The 17906-nt window shown below is 43.1% G+C and overlaps 1 protein-coding gene across 3 annotated transcripts in view; it reads right to left on the reverse strand.

Annotated features, from left to right (window-relative positions):
* Positions 1-336: 336 nt before the first annotated feature.
* Positions 337-17906, reverse strand: part of ADCY8 (adenylate cyclase 8) — a 263282-nt gene continuing 245712 nt past the window's right edge. For 2 of the 3 annotated variants that reach the window (XM_032760446.2, XM_058443978.1), the window contains exons 15-17: positions 5400-5492; positions 3740-3854; positions 402-913 (exon numbers count right to left, since the gene is read on the reverse strand). In XM_032760446.2, coding sequence (XP_032616337.1) covers positions 426-913; positions 3740-3854; positions 5400-5492 — 696 coding nt within the window. In that variant the 3' untranslated portion in view covers positions 402-425. Of the gene's footprint in view, positions 914-3739; positions 3855-5399; positions 5493-17906 lie in introns of all 3 variants that reach the window. The other variant, XM_032760443.2, reaches the window with a different exon arrangement.

The following is a 17906-nucleotide window of genomic DNA, read 5'->3' on the forward strand; positions in this document are numbered from 1 at the left end:
TGATGAATGTACTGGTCAAGTGCTGTGAGGATTACAGGAGGTCATTATGTAAAAAATTTGGCGCTTGGCCTGGCACATGGCAAGTGCTCAAAAATAGCAGATGGTGGTGAGTATCTGACTGTATGGAGTTTCTGTTCACTTCACATGTCCCTCTTTTCCACCTAGCTGTTAAGTCTCTCAAACTCTCAAAGTCAGAAACTAGATCTCATTTATCTTTGCTTCCCAATAAACCTTGTACACAAGAGGTGACCAATAAATATTTGTGAAGGGAACATTTGAAGAGAACCTCAAATTATGTCCCTGATCTGGTACATTCAAAGACCAATGAAACCATCCTTGTTCTAAAAAAAATTAAACCTTTTTATTAGTATATTTATTTTATATATAAAAGAAATACAAAAAAAAGAAACAGAAAGAAAATGCTTTTATGGCAAATCAGATTTGTCAGTGCCTTCAGCTTGGGCTCCAGGCTCCGTCCCGCTGGGTGACAACAAAGTCCGCCGGTTATAATGACCCTTGATGATTCCCGTGTTGTTGTTCTCGTTGAGTAGCTGCTTCTGCCTTTGCCTATTGAGGGACTGGACAAGTCCCAGGACAACTGCGGCCAGGGAGTACTGCCCAGGCAGTCTTCTTGGGGGCAAGATGAATGGGTTGGGTTGGACTCTTCCCAGGAGAAAGTACGTTTTGATTTTTCCTTCCTGTTCACTGATGCCCTTCACATAGATCTCCCCTCGGTAATCAAAGGCAAAGCCCTGGTCCTTCAGGATGAGATAGGTCTCCTCTGGGACTTGGATCCGGCCACTAACCCCCGTGCTGTCCATTCGGCTTGCCAGGTTCACAGTTTTGCCCCAAATGTCATACTGTGGTTTCTTAGCGCCGATAACGCCAGCTACCACTGAACCGTGGCTGATGCCTGGGGGGTGAACGAAAGGAGCAAGAAGTCAGAGGGAGTGGAGGGACAATGGGGTGTCTGGACCCCTCCCTGGGACAGCGATCACTATGTGTGGGGTCTCTGTGGATGAACGGGAGGGTCCAGATCCTGCCCCCAGTCACTTATTAGATGTATCACCTGGGTCAGTTAATTAACCTATTAGGACCTCACTTTTCTCATCAGTAGAATGGAAATAATTAAAGGCAGATTTAATGAGATAATACAAGTAAAGCCACTGTGGCATAGTGCCTGGCAACCAGTGAGTGTTCAATTGAATATAATTATTATTGTCATATGAGCACTGACTTGTCTCAGTCTGTGGGATGATCAGAGCATGGACCAGAAGTCAGGACCCTAGGATCTCCTGCTTCTGCTGACACAGTGCTCTGAGAGCCTGGACAGGCCTTTTCCCTCTCTGTTTTAGCCCAGGTCCTCAGCATCATTCCCTTGGTCCATGGCGATGGCTTTCTAACTGTCCTCCCTGTCTCCTCCCTTGTCTCCTTGAGCTCATCCTCCACACTGCTGCAGGAGCGGGAGGGCTCTTTCTGATCAAGTTGCACATCTGATCAAGTTACGACCCACTTAAATATCTTCCAGGGCTCCTTTCACTTACAGGATAAAGCCAATGATCCTTAGAATCACAATCAAGAACCTCTCTGATATGGCTTCTGCCTGATTTTCCAGCCTCATTTATCCTACTCTCTTCCTTACTGCTGCGTTATATCTACACTGAACTGCTGGAGTTTTCCTAACCTTCCAGCCAGTACCCACCTTTGTGCTTTTGTCCTGACTTTCCCCCTGCTTGGGCTATTACTTCCCCACACTTTCACAGTTTATCTGGTAAATACTTTTAAAGACAGTTTCAGTGCCTCCTCCACTAGGAAGCATAGAATTCTAGAAATGGTAGCATTTCACTAAACCTGTTAGTGGGCATGTATGTCTCTTTCTAAAAGACAATTATTTCATTCTACAAACATTGACTAGGCACTTGCTATGAGCCAGGTACAATCCTAGGCATTGGGGATATGGTGGGAAAGGAAAGAAATAACAGCCCTCGTCCCCGTGGAATTTACCTTCTACTGGGGAGAGATAGAAAATAATTTTACAAATGTAATATAATATTAATGAATGATTAGGGCTACAAAGAAAAATCAGTGAGGGTAAAATAATTGAGAAAGATGGAAGACAGTATATTTTGGAGTCAGGGGGTTAGCAAAGACCTTGTTGAGCAGAGATTTGAAGAAAGTGGTGGGAATAGCCATGCAGATATCTCAGTAAGATTATTCTAGGCTGAGGCAAAAGCAAGACACATATACACACTGATATAAGTGACTGGAAATTTGAAAATCTCACTCTATGGAATACATGGGAATCACAATGATAGTTAGCTCTTTAAAATTTGCAGAGAACTTTGACAGCCAATATCCCATTTAATTCTCATATTATTATTGTGAGATAGGGAGGAAGACGAGGTAATAATTTAACACCCAGCTTACATAGGAGGAAACGGAGACACAGAAGGTTTAAATGATTCACCCAAAGTCATACAGCTGGTTACAGCAGACCCAAAACACAAATTGAGATGCTTAATTCAGTTGGGAAGTTAATTTTCCAACCTCTGAGATCAGTGAAACTATACTAGGAGTATAATATGTCATGGCAAGGGTTGACCCTGATTTGGCAACATCTTCAGAATTTACTTAGAATATCTCTGTTCAGCATTACAGTTTCCTTTTTATTCCTGGTTCAATTGTGTAGTCAACAATTTCAGAAATGACATTGATAAGATTGATGGAAGATGTGGGAACAAGCGCTGAACATCCCATCCATAGATCAAAAACAAAATATAAGCCCTTTAATGCAAAGAACAAAGACATATGGCATTCCTGAGATCTGACAAGTCAGATATTGGTATTTCTTGACCTCTTTTTCTTGAAAGCTGCTAAGGGAGAAGCAGATAAAGTAAAATGGCATATCAGCCAGAAGATGTCTACAATGTGAGGACTGTAGCAAAAGTTATTTTAAACTGCACTCTGGCAGCCAGAATGTCATTGTCTCAGAGTTAGGAAATGCTGGAGCTGCTGCTGGTGTGACTGTTTGGCTGTGTGATCTTAGGCTAGTTACTCCCTTTTTCTAGGCCCGCATTTACTCATCTACAGAATGAGAATGTGGACTAGACCAGGGGTTTTCAGACTGCATTTTAGGAGGTCATTGAGGCTCAGTAGAGATGTGGAAGGAATGGCAAATTATAAAGGATTATTATTGATTGCAGTGATTAATGTTATGTTGTTGCTTTGAGCAGTGGTGTCTTTAAGCCCAAAGAAAGGGTGAGCTTTGTGGCTGAGTAAAGCCTGTCCCTGGAAATATAGTATCTGCCATCCTCAGGAGTAGAATCCTGCTTTTATCTGAAGGAATTATCCTGAAGATCCTGAGAGCAATACATTGACCACTAGCACTGAGCTACCGAGTCAGAATTAAATGACTGATTAGTCAGCTACATCTCTATGCATGACCTTGCATGGGCAGGCAAGTTGGAAGAGGGGTTCACAATAGTCTAGCATTTGCCAAAGGCTGGCTGCTTTGTATTGCTGCACACAAGCCAGTATCCTACTCTTGTTTCCAGCATCTTGACTGAGAGGAAAGTAAGAAAGGCCTGAGCTGACCCTATCCCTATCCTTAGCAGGGTCATGCTAGATCCATTGCATTTTGCAGGGAAAAGCTTCCTTGGATTGATGCCCAAGGCAGGGGAGGGTCTGTTGGAGCAAGGTCAGCTGGCTCTATCAGGCCCCACCTGCAGCTGCTACTCACCAATCCGGAGTTCAAAATTGTTGAATGAATGCTTGTTGATCTCCTGTATGCTTTCTGTCAGGGCAAGTGAGAAGTCAGCCAGAGCGCACAAATGTCCCCACTTGTCTTCACATTGCTGAAGCAAACATGAGGAGAAGAATTCATTTAATGCGGAATGTGGGGGAACATGAACATTTCTGCAGCAGGGGCTTTACGTCCTAACCCAACCCTACCTGCACATCCCTTAAAGGAAATAGTCATGTGGGTGAGGCCCTCTACACTCAAGTCACTGGTATCTCAGAACATGGGAAGACATGAGATTTGCTTGCAAGAGTGTAGTATATGTGGGTCATTGTGTTCCTTCTTCCATATCTACACCTGTCTGTTCAGGTTGATGTAGCATCAATTCCTTAGTGTATGCTCACTGGCATGTGTGTGAATGGGTGTGAGTGTGTGTATATGCGTGTGTGTTGGGGGTGTGTGGATGTGTGGGTGGGTGTGAGTGTATGTGGGTATGGGTATGTGTGTGTGTATGTGCTCCTATGTATGTGTAGCTTTTCCAATCTAAGAACTTTGTCTATTTCCTTTGAATTGCTCACAGTGTGTGTTTAAGGGATACATTTGCTTACAAAACTCCTAAGGGAAGTGCTGCATAAGCCTCTGGGCCTCTCTGAACCTCAGTTTCCAAATCTATGAAATGGGGATGAGCATACTTGCCCTTCCTACCTCATAGGTATTGAATGAGATTTTTTATATGAGAAAACTTTGTGCCCCTGTAGAACAGAGGTTAGCAAATAGTTTCAATAAAGGCCAGATAGCCAATATTTTAAGCTTTGTGGATCATATGGTCTTTGTTGTGACACTCAACATTGCCATTTTAGCTTGAAAGGAGCAATAGGCAAAATATAAATGAACGGGCATGGCTGTTTTCCAATAAAGTTTTATTTATAAAAACAGATGGTGGGCCAGATTTGACCTGTGGGCTGTAGTTTTCTGATCCCTGCTGCACACGTACCAAATAATAACCAGCATGAATTTCATCCCAGATAGTCACTCTTGAAGTATTTTATTGTTTTTAGTTGGAAAAAAGCATAGGAAGGATTGGAAGAAATTGATGAGAATTCCATTTCCCCAAGTATCTTGGACTCGTATTCATATAACACTAATTGAGGACTTTACTAGATGCAAAGCTTTGCTTGGGGAGCATGGCATTATCTGAGATAATTCATCCATTAACCCTGGAAGGTAGACAGTGTTGCTATTTAACACCAGTGCCTGGAACACAGTCAACACTCCAAAAAGCAGCAGCTGTTGTTATTATTACGTAAGACTTTTGAAAGACAAAACAAGAATAGGAAGAAAGAGGTTAGTATTAGGGGTTTAGTAAGATCCACAACTAAATCACAATAGGGTATTTCTTGGCTCTTGATTTTGTTCAACAGAACAATGAAGTTCAGAACAAAGTCTAGAAGTTTCTCAAAAACGCAGCATGGCTTCATCTGGTAGACTCTACCTACCTTGGGGGCAAATCCACATCACATAACTATTATAATCCAGTCCATTAGATTTTCTCCCCATCTTTCCCCAAGGATCTTGGCAACAGAGGCTTCACCACCGTCGGTGACATGACTACAGCAAGACACCTGCCATGCCTTGTAGCTAAGTTCAAAGAGTCCTTTACCTGTTTTTCAGGTGACAGGCCTGACACGGCCATGTAGGTGCTGCCAATGGTCTTAATCTTTTCAATGTCTTGAAATCGGTCTTCACCAAGCAACTGAAAGAAAGCCAGGCAATGGTGTTAGCCCTGGCATTTATTCCTCCGGCAGCCTTGGCTCCTGAAAACAGGCCCCTGGCTCACGATGAGCTACCTCTGATGGTTCAGTATCCTCTAGTTATCTGCTTTTCTCTCTGAGAATCATGCTTTCAGCCAGTCACGTGTATTTAATGAGCACTTGCTAAGAGTCAGGAGTGGAGGTGGGTGTAAATTGGTACTCTTTAAGAAGTAGGTCCGCCGCTTCACATGTAAGTCAGATCCTGTCCCTGCTCTGTGCAAAACCTCCTGTGGCTTTCTGTTTTACTCAAGGCCAAAACCAGTCTTCACTGTGACTTGCAAGGCTTGCCAAGACCTGTCCCCTCTCTTATTGTCTCCCTCTCTCACTCTGCTCCAGCTGCACTGATCTCCTTTGCCCCTTGCCACACTGACCTGAGAACAAGCAAAGCCTGCTTTGCCTCAGGACTTCTGCACCTGTCGTTCCCTTGCTGGGCTACTCTTCCCTGGGACAACTGCATGGCTTACTCCCTCACCTCCTACAGGTCTTTCTTCAAATTTCATCTTTGCAGTGCACTCTTCTTGACCACCTTATTTAAAACTGAACACAGCATCCCATCCCCACATACATATTCTTATCTTCCTTCCCTGTTTTACCTTCTCTCCTTAGCACTTATCCCTGATATTGCTTATTTATTGTCCTCTTCCTCATGGGAATGTAATATTCCTGGAGCATGTATTTTCCCCTGTTGTGTTTACTATTCAGCACCTAGACAGAGTGTAGAGATGAATGAATGAATGAATGAATGATTAAATGAAAGAATGGGTGCTATCCTGGGACATTTCCTCTACCTTTACCTGTGGTTTGGGTTTTAATGCTAAGAGAGGGAAACCTTGGTGTCTTATTTAGCAATGGTGGTAGGCAGAATAATGCTTCCTGAACACAGGCCCCAAAGATGCCCATGTCTTAATTCCTGGAACCTGTGCATATGTCACTTTATATGGCAAAAAGGATTTTGTAGATGTGATAAAGCAAAGGATCTTGAGATGGGGAGATTTCCTGGATTATCTGGATGGGCTCAATCTAATCACAAAGTCCTTATAAGTGAAAGAGGGAGGCAGGACAATTAGAGAAGAAGTTGTTATGGTGGAAATAGAAGTCTGAGTGACGTGATTGCTGGCTTTGCAGTCGGAGGGAGAGGGCAATGAACCAAGGAATGCAGGTAGTCTCTAGAAGCTAGAAAAGGCAAAGAAACAGATTCTCCCCTAGAGCCTCTGGAAGGAGCACAGCCCTGTAAGGTTCATTTTGGATTTCTGATCTCTAAACAGTAAGATTATAGATTTCTGTTGTTTCAAGCCACTAAATTTGTAGTCATTGGTTATAGCAGCAGTAGGAAATTAATACAGTAACTATTCATTGAGTTCTTATATGTTGGATAAACAAGATACATGAGCTCTACCAAGTAGGGAGGTCAGATGTTAAAAATACACAGAACATGCCCTAGTTCAATTTTAATAGAATTTATGTTGGAAATATACAGGGTAGAGGGATGAGGAGATCAGGCCATTTTGATCTAATCTGGAGGATCTTGGAAGGGATCCCTCAGCAAGTGATTTCTAGCTTCAGCTCTAAAGGGTGAGGAGGGGTTTTTCTAGCAGTGAGTGTATGAGTTTGTGTGTGTTGGGGAAGGTAGGGGCACGGGAAGGGGAGCATCCAGAAATAGGGGCCAGCATAGATGAGGTCTGGAGGTTGGGGAGAATGTACAGGAGGTCAAAAGAGTGAAGACGAGGCCAGTTTGGCCACAATGTGGTAAGCCAGGCTATAAGTTGAAGGAAAAGAGCTGAGAGAGGTAGTGGGGGCCAGAACACGCAAGGCCCTGGAGGACACACAGATGATATTGAAGACAATGGGTCTCTATGCTAAGGGTAGTGACAAGCACTGAAAGGGTGTAGGCAGAAAGAGACCGAGTCAGGTCTGGATTTTGGAAAAGTCATTCTTACTGTCATGAGGGGAGGGAAACATGAGGGGAGACCTACTGCAACATCCAGGCAGGCGATGACAATGGCTTGGGTTAGGGATGGAGTCAGATATATGGATATTTTGAAGATTATATTGGTGGTGATAGAATCAACAAGATTGGTGCTGTGTGGCCTTCTTGCAAATTAGCTTCTAATATTTGCTAGTCCCAGATGTAGATTTGTGTGTGTGTGCCTGTGTGCAACTATGTGTGCATATTGCATGTTGGGTGTGGGTGTATATGTGCATATATGTGTGTATGGTGTTTATGTGCATGTGTGTCCACCTGCATACATATGTGTGTGGACACACACATGTGGGCACATTTTTAGTGATGTGTGTGTCTACATGTGTACAGTACATGTGTGCATGTGTGATGTTTATGTGCACATGCATGTCCATATATGTGTCCACATGCGTGCATTTGTGTGAGTACGCATTTGCATGTGTGCATGTGTGTGTTGTTTTCATGCCTGTGTCCACATGTATGTGTGCCTGTGTGTGGATGTGCACACACGTGTGTTGTTTATGTGCATGTGCATCCACATGTGTGCATTTGTGTAGAGTCATGCACATATGTGTACGTGTGTGGTGTTTATGTGTATATGTGTGTCCACATGTGTGCATGTGTGTGTGTGTTTGTGTTCGGGGCAGTCACGGGGCAGAGAAGGGGAGTCAAGAAAGTCAAGAATAGTTTTGGATTATACCACATGCTTGTCTATCACATGCACTTAATTCGTATTGGCTTGGTGTTATGCACCAAGAATTTCTAAGCTCCAAAGATTGACAAGCTATAAGCTCACATACAATATTTCCCTTCATCTATTGTTGAACACTTAAGTTGATTTCATATCCTGGCAATTGTGAATAATGCTGCGGTGAACACGGGAGTGCAGACATTTCTTTGGCATATTGATTTCATTTCCTTTGGGTATACACCCAGTAGTGAGATTGCTAAGTTTCCATCAATGGATGAGTAAATTTAAAAAATGTGTTACATATACACAATGGAATACTATTCAGCCATAAAAGAAGGAAATCTTGTCATTTTAGAAAACATGGATGAATCCGGAGGGCATTATGATAAGTGAAATAAGCCAGGCACAGAAAGACAAATGTCACATAATCTCACACATATGTGGAATCTACAAAAGTTGAACTCATAGAAGTAGAGAGTCAATGGTGGTTACTGGGGACTGGGAACAGGGGTGAAAAGGGGGTGGGGAGATGCTTGTCAATGGGTACAAACTTACAGTTAGATAGGAGGAATAAGATCTGTTCTATTGCACAGTAGAGTGACTATAACTAATAATAATATACTGTATATTTAAAAATAGCTGGAAGGAAGGATTTTAAATTTTCTTATCACAAATGATAAATGTTTGAGGTAATGAATATGCTACTTATTCTGTTTTGATCATTACATATTATATACACATATCAAAACATCACATTGTACTCTGTAATATGTATAATTATTATTTGTCAATTAAAATAAAACTTTAAGAAATTTATTTGCCCCAAATTGGAAACTTGGGGCATAATTGCAAAATAATGAACTCTTGAAACACACAACAATATGATAAATCTCAAACAAGTTACACTAAGTGAAAGAAGCCAGATATTAAAGAGTACCTATCATGATTATTTCATTTATATAAAATTCTGGAAAATGCAGAGTAACCTATTGTAATAGAAAGCAGGTCAATAGTTGCACTGGAATGAGGGGATGGGGAGGAGCAGGAAGAAGGAATCACAAAGGTATGAATAAACTGTTGGGAATGATGGATATGTTCAGGATCTTAATTTTGGTGATGTTTCATGGGTGTCTAAACATATCAAAACTTATCAAATTGTATATTTTATATGCAGGTTTTTGAATCAAATATAACACAACAAAGCTGTTAAAATGATTACATAAAACCAAATATATGCTATTAAGAGTAAAGACATTCCCTAAACTCCAATAGGCTGGCTGATCTCAATGTCTGTGGGCTACCTAGACAAGTTGAAGCATGTATCTCTGTGCCTGGCCTCTCCTCTGAGGAAGCTTCGTGGGTGCCTCTCTTTGCACCATCAGCCCTCGTCTGTCATTGCCACTTTATATTGAATGATTGATGTTTGGCATACCAAGTGGACAGTATAATTTTGGAGGGTGGGTACAACATTGCATGTTTCCTTGTACCCCAAGTCTAACGGTCTGGGATGCACTGATAATTGTTAATATTCCTTGGAAACACTAGGTGATATTTGGGTGGCTTCTTACCTCAGTGCAGTTTAAGAAAGCTTCACCCGATATTCATAATACACCTTCCAACCCTGTGCAGTCACTATTTTTATGTAGGAGGAAATTGAGGCACAGAGGGGTTGATGGAATTGCTAAAGGCCACCCAGCTAAGAAGAGTCAAAACAGAATTTGAATCTTGATTGCTTGACTCCAAAGTCACGCCTGCATTTCCTGCTACCTTGCCTTAAAGCAGTGATTTTCAAAGTGTGGTCCCATAAGCGTCACCTGGGAACTTGGTAGAGTTGCAAAATTGTGGCCCCTTCAGTCCTACTGACTCAGAAACTCTGAGGAAGGGGCTTGGCAACCTGTGTTTTAACAAGCCTTCTGGGTAGTTCTAGTGCATGCATGAGTTAGAGAAGCACCACTTTAAAGGAAGAGAATGAGCTGCCTGGGGGATAGTCAAGTCATTCATTCATTTATTCATCCAGTAGGTAGTTACTGAATGTTATATTCCAGGCACTGAGCTAGGGATACAAAGTCTTTGCCTTTGATGGGCTTGCCGTGTCCTGAGTTGCACATCCCCACACATCATGGACAAGTGCATGCTGCTTTGAGGGCTGGAGTTAATGTGGATTTGAACTTCTCTTCCAGATTTGAACTTAAACTACACGGTTCTGTGGTGTCTTCTACCTAAGCGCTGAATAAACCACTGCACATTTCAATTCCCATTCTCAGATATAATTATTAGAGAGACCCATGGGATGAGTTGGCTTTGAATTCCCCAGTTTGAAATGATTTAGGAGGGTGAAACGTCAAAGCCTCCTGTCTTCTTGTTTTAACATCTATAAGTGTTCATGTGTGGTAGGGGCTATGATAGTACACAATCCCATTATAAAGTAGCCTGTTCTATTTTTGTGACCTGCATGTCAAAGTTCACTCTATGCCTCATGAAACACAGCATGTCTCCACCTCTGATTACACAGGAAGCCTTGCCACACTCCTCAACTTTCTAAATATCTACTCTGCTGAGACTTTAACCTGGAGTTTGCAGTTGAGGCTTTTCAAAGAATCAAGCCTCACATTTTTGGTGGTGGTGGGGCACAGACAGGTCATAGATGAACAGGATTTAGTTCCAGGTCATCCATTTTACTCCTATCTATGCTGGCTGGTAGGGATTCACTCCCTGGGGACCTGAGCTCTTCCCAGGCAGCTCAGGCCTCTGTTGGGAAACCTGTGAATGAGAGATCCTTCCTCCGTCGATCCATTATGCCTTTGGGCTGAGATGGCAGCTCTGGGGCAATATAGAAAGAGCCAAACCCTTCTCCATGGGCCAGCCCTTCAAGTGATGGTACTCAGAAGTGGTTCTTAATCTCTCCTATTTCCCAAATCTCCTTTGAATTTCCCCGAAGTAATCTCCTGATGATGTAGTTTCCAGATCTGTAGTACTCAGTTTACACGTTCACACCCTTTCCCAAATTCTTGGGAACAGCATGGGCCAACGGCTAGAACGTGGTTCTGTGTGGTTCAGCACAGCTGGGTTGGGTCTCCTCTGCTTTTACACTACATACTTTTTGGCTTCAAAGTCAAAACTAAACAGGCATAAATCCTGTTCTCATGAAGCTTATACTCTATTGTGGGTGAAGAATAATCAAAAAGAAATTTTACAGCAGGCTGTATGCCAGTGGGAAAGATCTAGCAGAGAGGGTGATGGATGGAGCCAGGGAAAAAGGAAGAATGCTGGAGCAGCATGCCTAGGTGACAACAGATGGGACCTATGCACGCCTGTGGGGCTCAGCCCTCACGAGGAGCCCTGAGAGTTTCTCCCCATTCCTGGAGAAAAGGCACATATGTGCACACAGGGGCAGGTGCAGGTAAGTGGAGTGGGCTGGAGAAGTGCCTGGAGAAGACAGGAAAAGTGTGCTCATCTCTGGTTTAAGAAATTGCTTATGACATACTGATTTAAAGGCAAGGAACTAGCTCGAGCCTTCCTCTTACATGTTGTGTGCCCAGGGGCTGTGGCATAGGTATTTTCCTGTTTCAAGGAGAAAGTACCTGAGACTTGGTGATGCAGCTGGCTCAGCTCCAAGGCTGCACAGGGCACAGTTTTAAACTCATGTCTGGAGTGAACCTTTGGCAGGAGATTATAGTAGTTCACACCTGCTTCTACAGGCACTTCTACAGCTTACTCCACTTACCTGCATCTGTGTACACACATGTGCCTCTCTCCAGGTGTGGGGAGGAACTCTCAGTGCTCCTAGTGAGGGCCGAGCCCCACAGATGTTTACAGGTCCATCCCTTGTCACGTAGGCATGCTGCTCCAGCAACCTCCTTTGTCCCTGACTCCATCCATCTCACCCTCTCTGCTAGATCTTTCCCATCGGCATACAGCCTGCTGTGAAATTTCTTATCCTACAGCAGTCTTTCTTGACATCACTTTCCTTTCTACTTGTCTCCTTTTTTTGCTGTACAACTTCTGAAAAGAGTTGTCTAGACTGATTGCTTCCAATTTCCTCTTCCCCATTTTTTCCTAAGCCTGGTCCTGCCATGCCACTGAAACTGCTCCTTTCCAGGTCCTGGAGGCCCTCTATGTCCCATGCTGCTGGCTGTCCTCAGCCTCGCTTCTCTTGGGCTACCAGCAGCACCGGACCCAGCTGATTGGCTCTACTCCTCTTATACCTTCGTTCCTACTTGGCTTCCCCCATTTCAGATTTTACTTCCACTTCACTGGTGTTGCTTCACCAGTCTCTGTGGTTAATTCCTTCTTTCCACCATTATCTTATATCATAGGTGGGCCTCAGGGCTCAGGCCTCAGACCTCTTTTCTTTTCCATCTAACTCATTTCCTTGTGGTATCATTGTGTCTTACAGCTGTAAATACAATCTCTTTGCTGAAAACTCCTAACTGCATGCCCTGCCTTGACCTTCAGACTCAGTATGGAATTGCTTACGTGATGTCCTTATTATAGATCTAACAGGTGTCTCAGATCTGCCATTATCAAAGCTGGCCCCTTGATCCTCCTCATCGACCCCCATCTTGGTTAGTGGTGTCTCCATTTTGCCAGTTGCTTCAGAATAAAACCCATATAACCCACATCTAATCTATCAGCAGATCCTTAGCCCTATCTTTAAAGACATTCAGGTTCTGACTCTGTCTCATCACCTCCTTGGTCCTAGCCACCCTCATCCATTTTCTTAATTGGCTCCCTTCTTCCACTCTTGACCCTGTTCTTCACACAGAGCCGAGAGGAATCCTGTTAAAATAGAAGTTAGGTTACATCACTTCTCTGCTGGAAACCCTTGTAGCCATCCCCATCAGTCTCACAGTAAAAGCCAAAGCATTTGCTCTGGTCCATGAGGTCCTGTAATATTTGGCACTCTGGCCCTTCTTTCCATCAGCCACTGACCCTACCTTGCTGGTTTAAAGGCAGGAACCAGCTCTAGCCTTCTTCGTGCATGTTGTGTGGCCAGGAGCTGTGGCCCAAGTCTTTCCCTGTCTCAAATAGAAAGTACCCAAGACATGCTGATGCAGCTGGCTCACCCCTAAGGCAGCACAAGTCAGGTTCTATCACCTGACTTGCTCAAGAGAACAAGAGAATGCCTGCTGCACACACCCTCCTCAGGGCTTAGAACGTGGGCTTTTCCTTGTCTGTCGCCGTGCCCCCCAAGCTGTTTCTATGGATCAGTTCCACTTCCTCATCTCCTCCAGGCCTCTCAGTAAGCCCTTTCTCAGGACCCTCTCTGAAATTGCACTATGGGTGTCAAACCATCCTGGTTCACCCAGGTAGGAGGGATTTTTTGAGATGCAAAACTTTTAGTGCCGACACCAGGGAAGTCCTGGCTAAGTGATGAGTGGGTGACTCTAATTGCACCCCTCCCTCCAAACCTTCCTTCCCGTGTTCCCTGCATTATCTTCCCCCACCGAATTATCTCTATTGTACAACATATTTACTTGTTATTCTTTTTGATTGTTCTTCACCTACAATAGAGTATAAGCTTCATGAGAGCAGGATTTATGACTGTTTAGTTTGTGATTATATCCTATGGGCACAGGGTAGGCCTTCACTAGATACTGGTTCAATAAGCCCATAAACAGCAACTTCTCTGAGGCTGGCTTTCAGTGTCACTCTTGTCAATGAAGCAAGATTCAGTTAATCACTGCCACATGGACTTCATATTCACAGTGCATTTCCAGGGTGGAAGAGTCTTAGTTGCAGAATGATGAGAAGTAGAACATATCAGTTTAGAAGATCATAAATGTGCCTCTCCCTTCCTTTTAAACAAACTTAAATTTTATCCCTATGCACTTCTAAAAAGGACATGAATAGTATACTGGGTTAAATAGTGCCTCTCAAAAATTCATGTCCTCACAGACTCTGAGAATGTGATCTTATTTGGAAATAAGTTTTTTGCAGAGTAATTTTTAAAGTTAAGAAGAGGTCATATTAGATTAGGGTGAGCCTTAAATCCATTATGGCTGGTGTCCTAATAAGAAGAGAGCGCACAGAGACACACACAGGGTGAAAGCCATGCGAGGGTGGAAAGAAATTGGAATGATGCCACCACAGCCAGCCAGCTACCACCAGAAGCTGGGAAGAGGCAAGGCAGGAGTTTTCCCTAGAGCCTTCAGAGGGAGCAGGGCCCTGCTCACCCCTTAATCTCACTCTTCTTGCTTCCAGAACTGTGAGAAAATGCATTCTGGATTTTTTGTTTGTGTGTTTGTTTGTTTTTTTGTTTGTTTGTTTGTTTTTGAGATGGAGTCTCGCTCTGTTGCCCAGGCTGGAGTGCAGTGGCGCAATCTCGGCTCACTGCAAGCTCCGCCTCCCGGGTTCACGCCATTCTCCTGCCTCAGCCTCTCCAAGTAGCTGGGACTACAGGCGCCCGCCACCACGCCCGGCTAATTTTTTGTATTTTTTAGTAGAGACGGGGTTTCATCATGGTCTCGATCTCCTGACCTCGTGATCCTCCCGCCTCGGCCTCCCAAAGTGCTGGGATTACAAGCGTGAGCCACTGCGCCCGGCCTGTTTGTTTTGAGACAGAGTCTCACACTGTTGCCTGGGCTGGAGTGCAGTGGTGCGATCTCGGCTCACTGCAACCTCCACTTCCCAGGTTCAAGTGATTCTCCTGCCTCAGCCTTCCGAGTAGCTAGGATTACAGGCACCCACCACCACGCTTGGCTCATTTTTTGTATTTTTACTAGAGACGGGGTTTTACTATGTTGGCCGGACTGGTCTCGAACTTCTGACCTCGTGATCCACCTGCCTTGGCCTCCCAAGGTGCGGGGATTACAGGCCTGAGCCACAGCGGCCGGCCTCTGTTGTTTAAAGACACCAAATGTGTGGCACTTTGCTGCAGCCACACTAGAAACAAATACACATAATAATAAAATGAGCTTTTAATGATCATAGTTCTGTGCCAAGTGTATTAGTCTGCTCAAGCAGCCATAATAAAAACAAACAACAGCTTCGTTCTTTTGGCTTAGGATTGACTTGGCGATGCGGGCTCTTTTTTGGTTCCATATGAACTTTAAAGTAGTTTTTTCCAATTTTGTGAAGAAAGTCATTGGTAGCTTGATGGGGATGGCATTGAATCTATAAATTACCTTGGGCACTATGGCCATTTTCACGATATTGATTCTTCCAACCCATGAGCATGGCATGTTCTTCCGTTTGTTTGTATCCTCTTTGATTTCATTGAGCAGTGGTTTGTAGTTCTCCTTGAAGAGGTCCTTCACATCCCTTGTAAGTTGGATTCCTAGGTATTTTATTCTCTTTGAAGCAATTGTGAAAGGGAGTTCATTCATGATTTGGCTCTCTGTTTGTCTGTGATTGGTGTACAAGAATGCTTGTGATTTTTGTACATTGATTTTGTATCCTGAGACTTTGCTGAAGTTGCTAATCAGCTTAAGGAGATTTTGGGCTGAGACAGTGGGGTTTTCTAGATATACAATCATGTCATCTGCAAACAGGGACAATTTGACTTCCTCTTTTCCTAATTGAATACCCTTTATTTCCCTCTCCTGGCTGATTGCTCTGGCCAGAACTTCCAGCACTATGTTGAATAGGAGTGGTGAGAGAGGGCATCCCTGTCTTGTGCCAGTTTTCAAAGGGAATGCTTCCAGTTTTTGCCCATTCAGTATGATATTGGCTGTGGGTTTGTCATAGATAGCTCTTATTATTTTGAGATACGTCCCATCAATACCTAATTTATTGAGAGTTTTTAGCATGAAGGTTGTTGAATTTTGTCAAAGGCCTTTTCTGCATCTATTGAGATAATCATGTGGTTTTTGTCTTTGGTTCTGTTTATATGCTGGATTACATTTATTGATTTGCGTATGTTGAACCAGCCTTGCATCCCAGGGATGAAGCCCACTTGATCATGGTGTATAAGCTTTTTGATGTGCTGCTGGATTCGGTTTGCCAGTATTTCATTGAGGATTTTTGCATCAATGTTCATCAAGGATATTGCTAAGCCAAAAGAACAAAGCTGGAGGCATCACGCTACCTGACTTCAAACTATACTACAAGGCTACAGTAACCAAAACAGCATGGTACTGGTACCACAACAGAGACATAGATCAATGGAACAGAACAGAGTCCTCAGAAATGATGCCGCATATCTACAACTATCTGATCTTTGACAAACCTGACAAAAACAAGCAATGTGGAAAGGATTCCCTATTTAATAAATGGTGCTGGGAAAACTGGCTAGCCATATGTAGAAAGCTGAAACTGGATCCCTTCCTTACACCTTACACAAAAATTAATTCAAGATGGATTAAAGACTTACATGTTAGACCTAAAACCATTAAAATCCTACAAGAAAACCTAGGCAATACCATTCAGGACATAGGCATGGGCAAGGACTTCATGTGTAAAACACCAAAAGCAATGGCAACAAAAGCCAAAATTGACAAATGGGATCTAATTAAACTAAAGAGCTTCTGCACAGCAAAAGAAACTACCATCAGAGTGAACAGGCAACCTACAGAATGGGAGAAAATTTTTGCAACCTACTCATCTGACAAAGGGCTAATATCCAGAATCTACAATGAACTCAAACAAATTTACAAGAAAAAAACAACCCCATCAAAAGGTGGGCGAAGGACATGAACAGACACTTCTCAAAAGAAGACATTTATGCAGCCAAAAAAACACATGCAAAAATGCTCATCATCACTGGCCATCAGAGAAATGCAAATCAAAACCACAGTGAGATACCATCTCACACCAGTTAGAATGGCCATCATTCAAAAGTCAGGAAACAACAGGTGCTGGAGAGGATGTGGAGAAATAGGAACACTTTTACACTGTTGGTGGGACTGTAAACTAGTTCAACCATTGTGGAAGTCAGAGTGGCGATTCCTCAGGGATCTAGAACTAGAAATACCATTTGACCCAGCCATCCCATTACTGGGTATATATCCAAAGGACTATAAATCATGCTGCTATAAAGACACATGCACACGTATGTTTATTGCGGCACTATTCACAATAGCAAAGACTTGGAACCAACCCAAATGTCCAACAACAATAGACTGGATTAAGAAAATGTGGCACCTATACACCATGGAATAGTATGCAGCCATAAAAAATGATGAGTTCATGTCCTTTGTAGGGACATGGATGAAACTGGAAAACATCATTCTCAGTAAACTATCGCAAGGACAAAAAACCAAACACCGCATGTTCTCACTCATAGGTGGGAATTGAACAATGAGAACTCGTGGACACAGGAAGGGGAACATCACACTCCGGGGACTGTTGTGGGGTTGGGGGAGGGGGGAGGGACAGCATTAGGAGATATACCTAATGCTAAATGACGAGTTAATGGGTGCAGCAAACCAACATGGCACATGGATACATATGTAACAAACCTGCACATTGTGCACATGTACCCTAAAACCTAAAGTATAATAATAAAAAACAACAACAACAATAACAAAAAAAAAACCAAACAACAGAAACTCATTTCTCACAGCACATGAATTTTTGGGAGGAGATGCTACTCAGTCCATTGCATCAAATACAGTCTTAAGTGCTGTTTAATCTCTGCATTTAACTTACAATGACCCTACTGTATCTCATTTTGTAGATGGGAAAACTGAGGTGCATAGAGGGATTAAATAACTTGCTTAAGGACATAGAGTGAGAAAACAGCTAAATTACATAAGTTCAATG

Source organism: Hylobates moloch, unplaced genomic scaffold (assembly GCF_009828535.3).
Source record: "Hylobates moloch isolate HMO894 unplaced genomic scaffold, HMol_V3 SCAFFOLD_9, whole genome shotgun sequence".
In the NCBI taxonomy this organism is placed as follows: Eukaryota; Metazoa; Chordata; class Mammalia; order Primates; family Hylobatidae; genus Hylobates; species Hylobates moloch.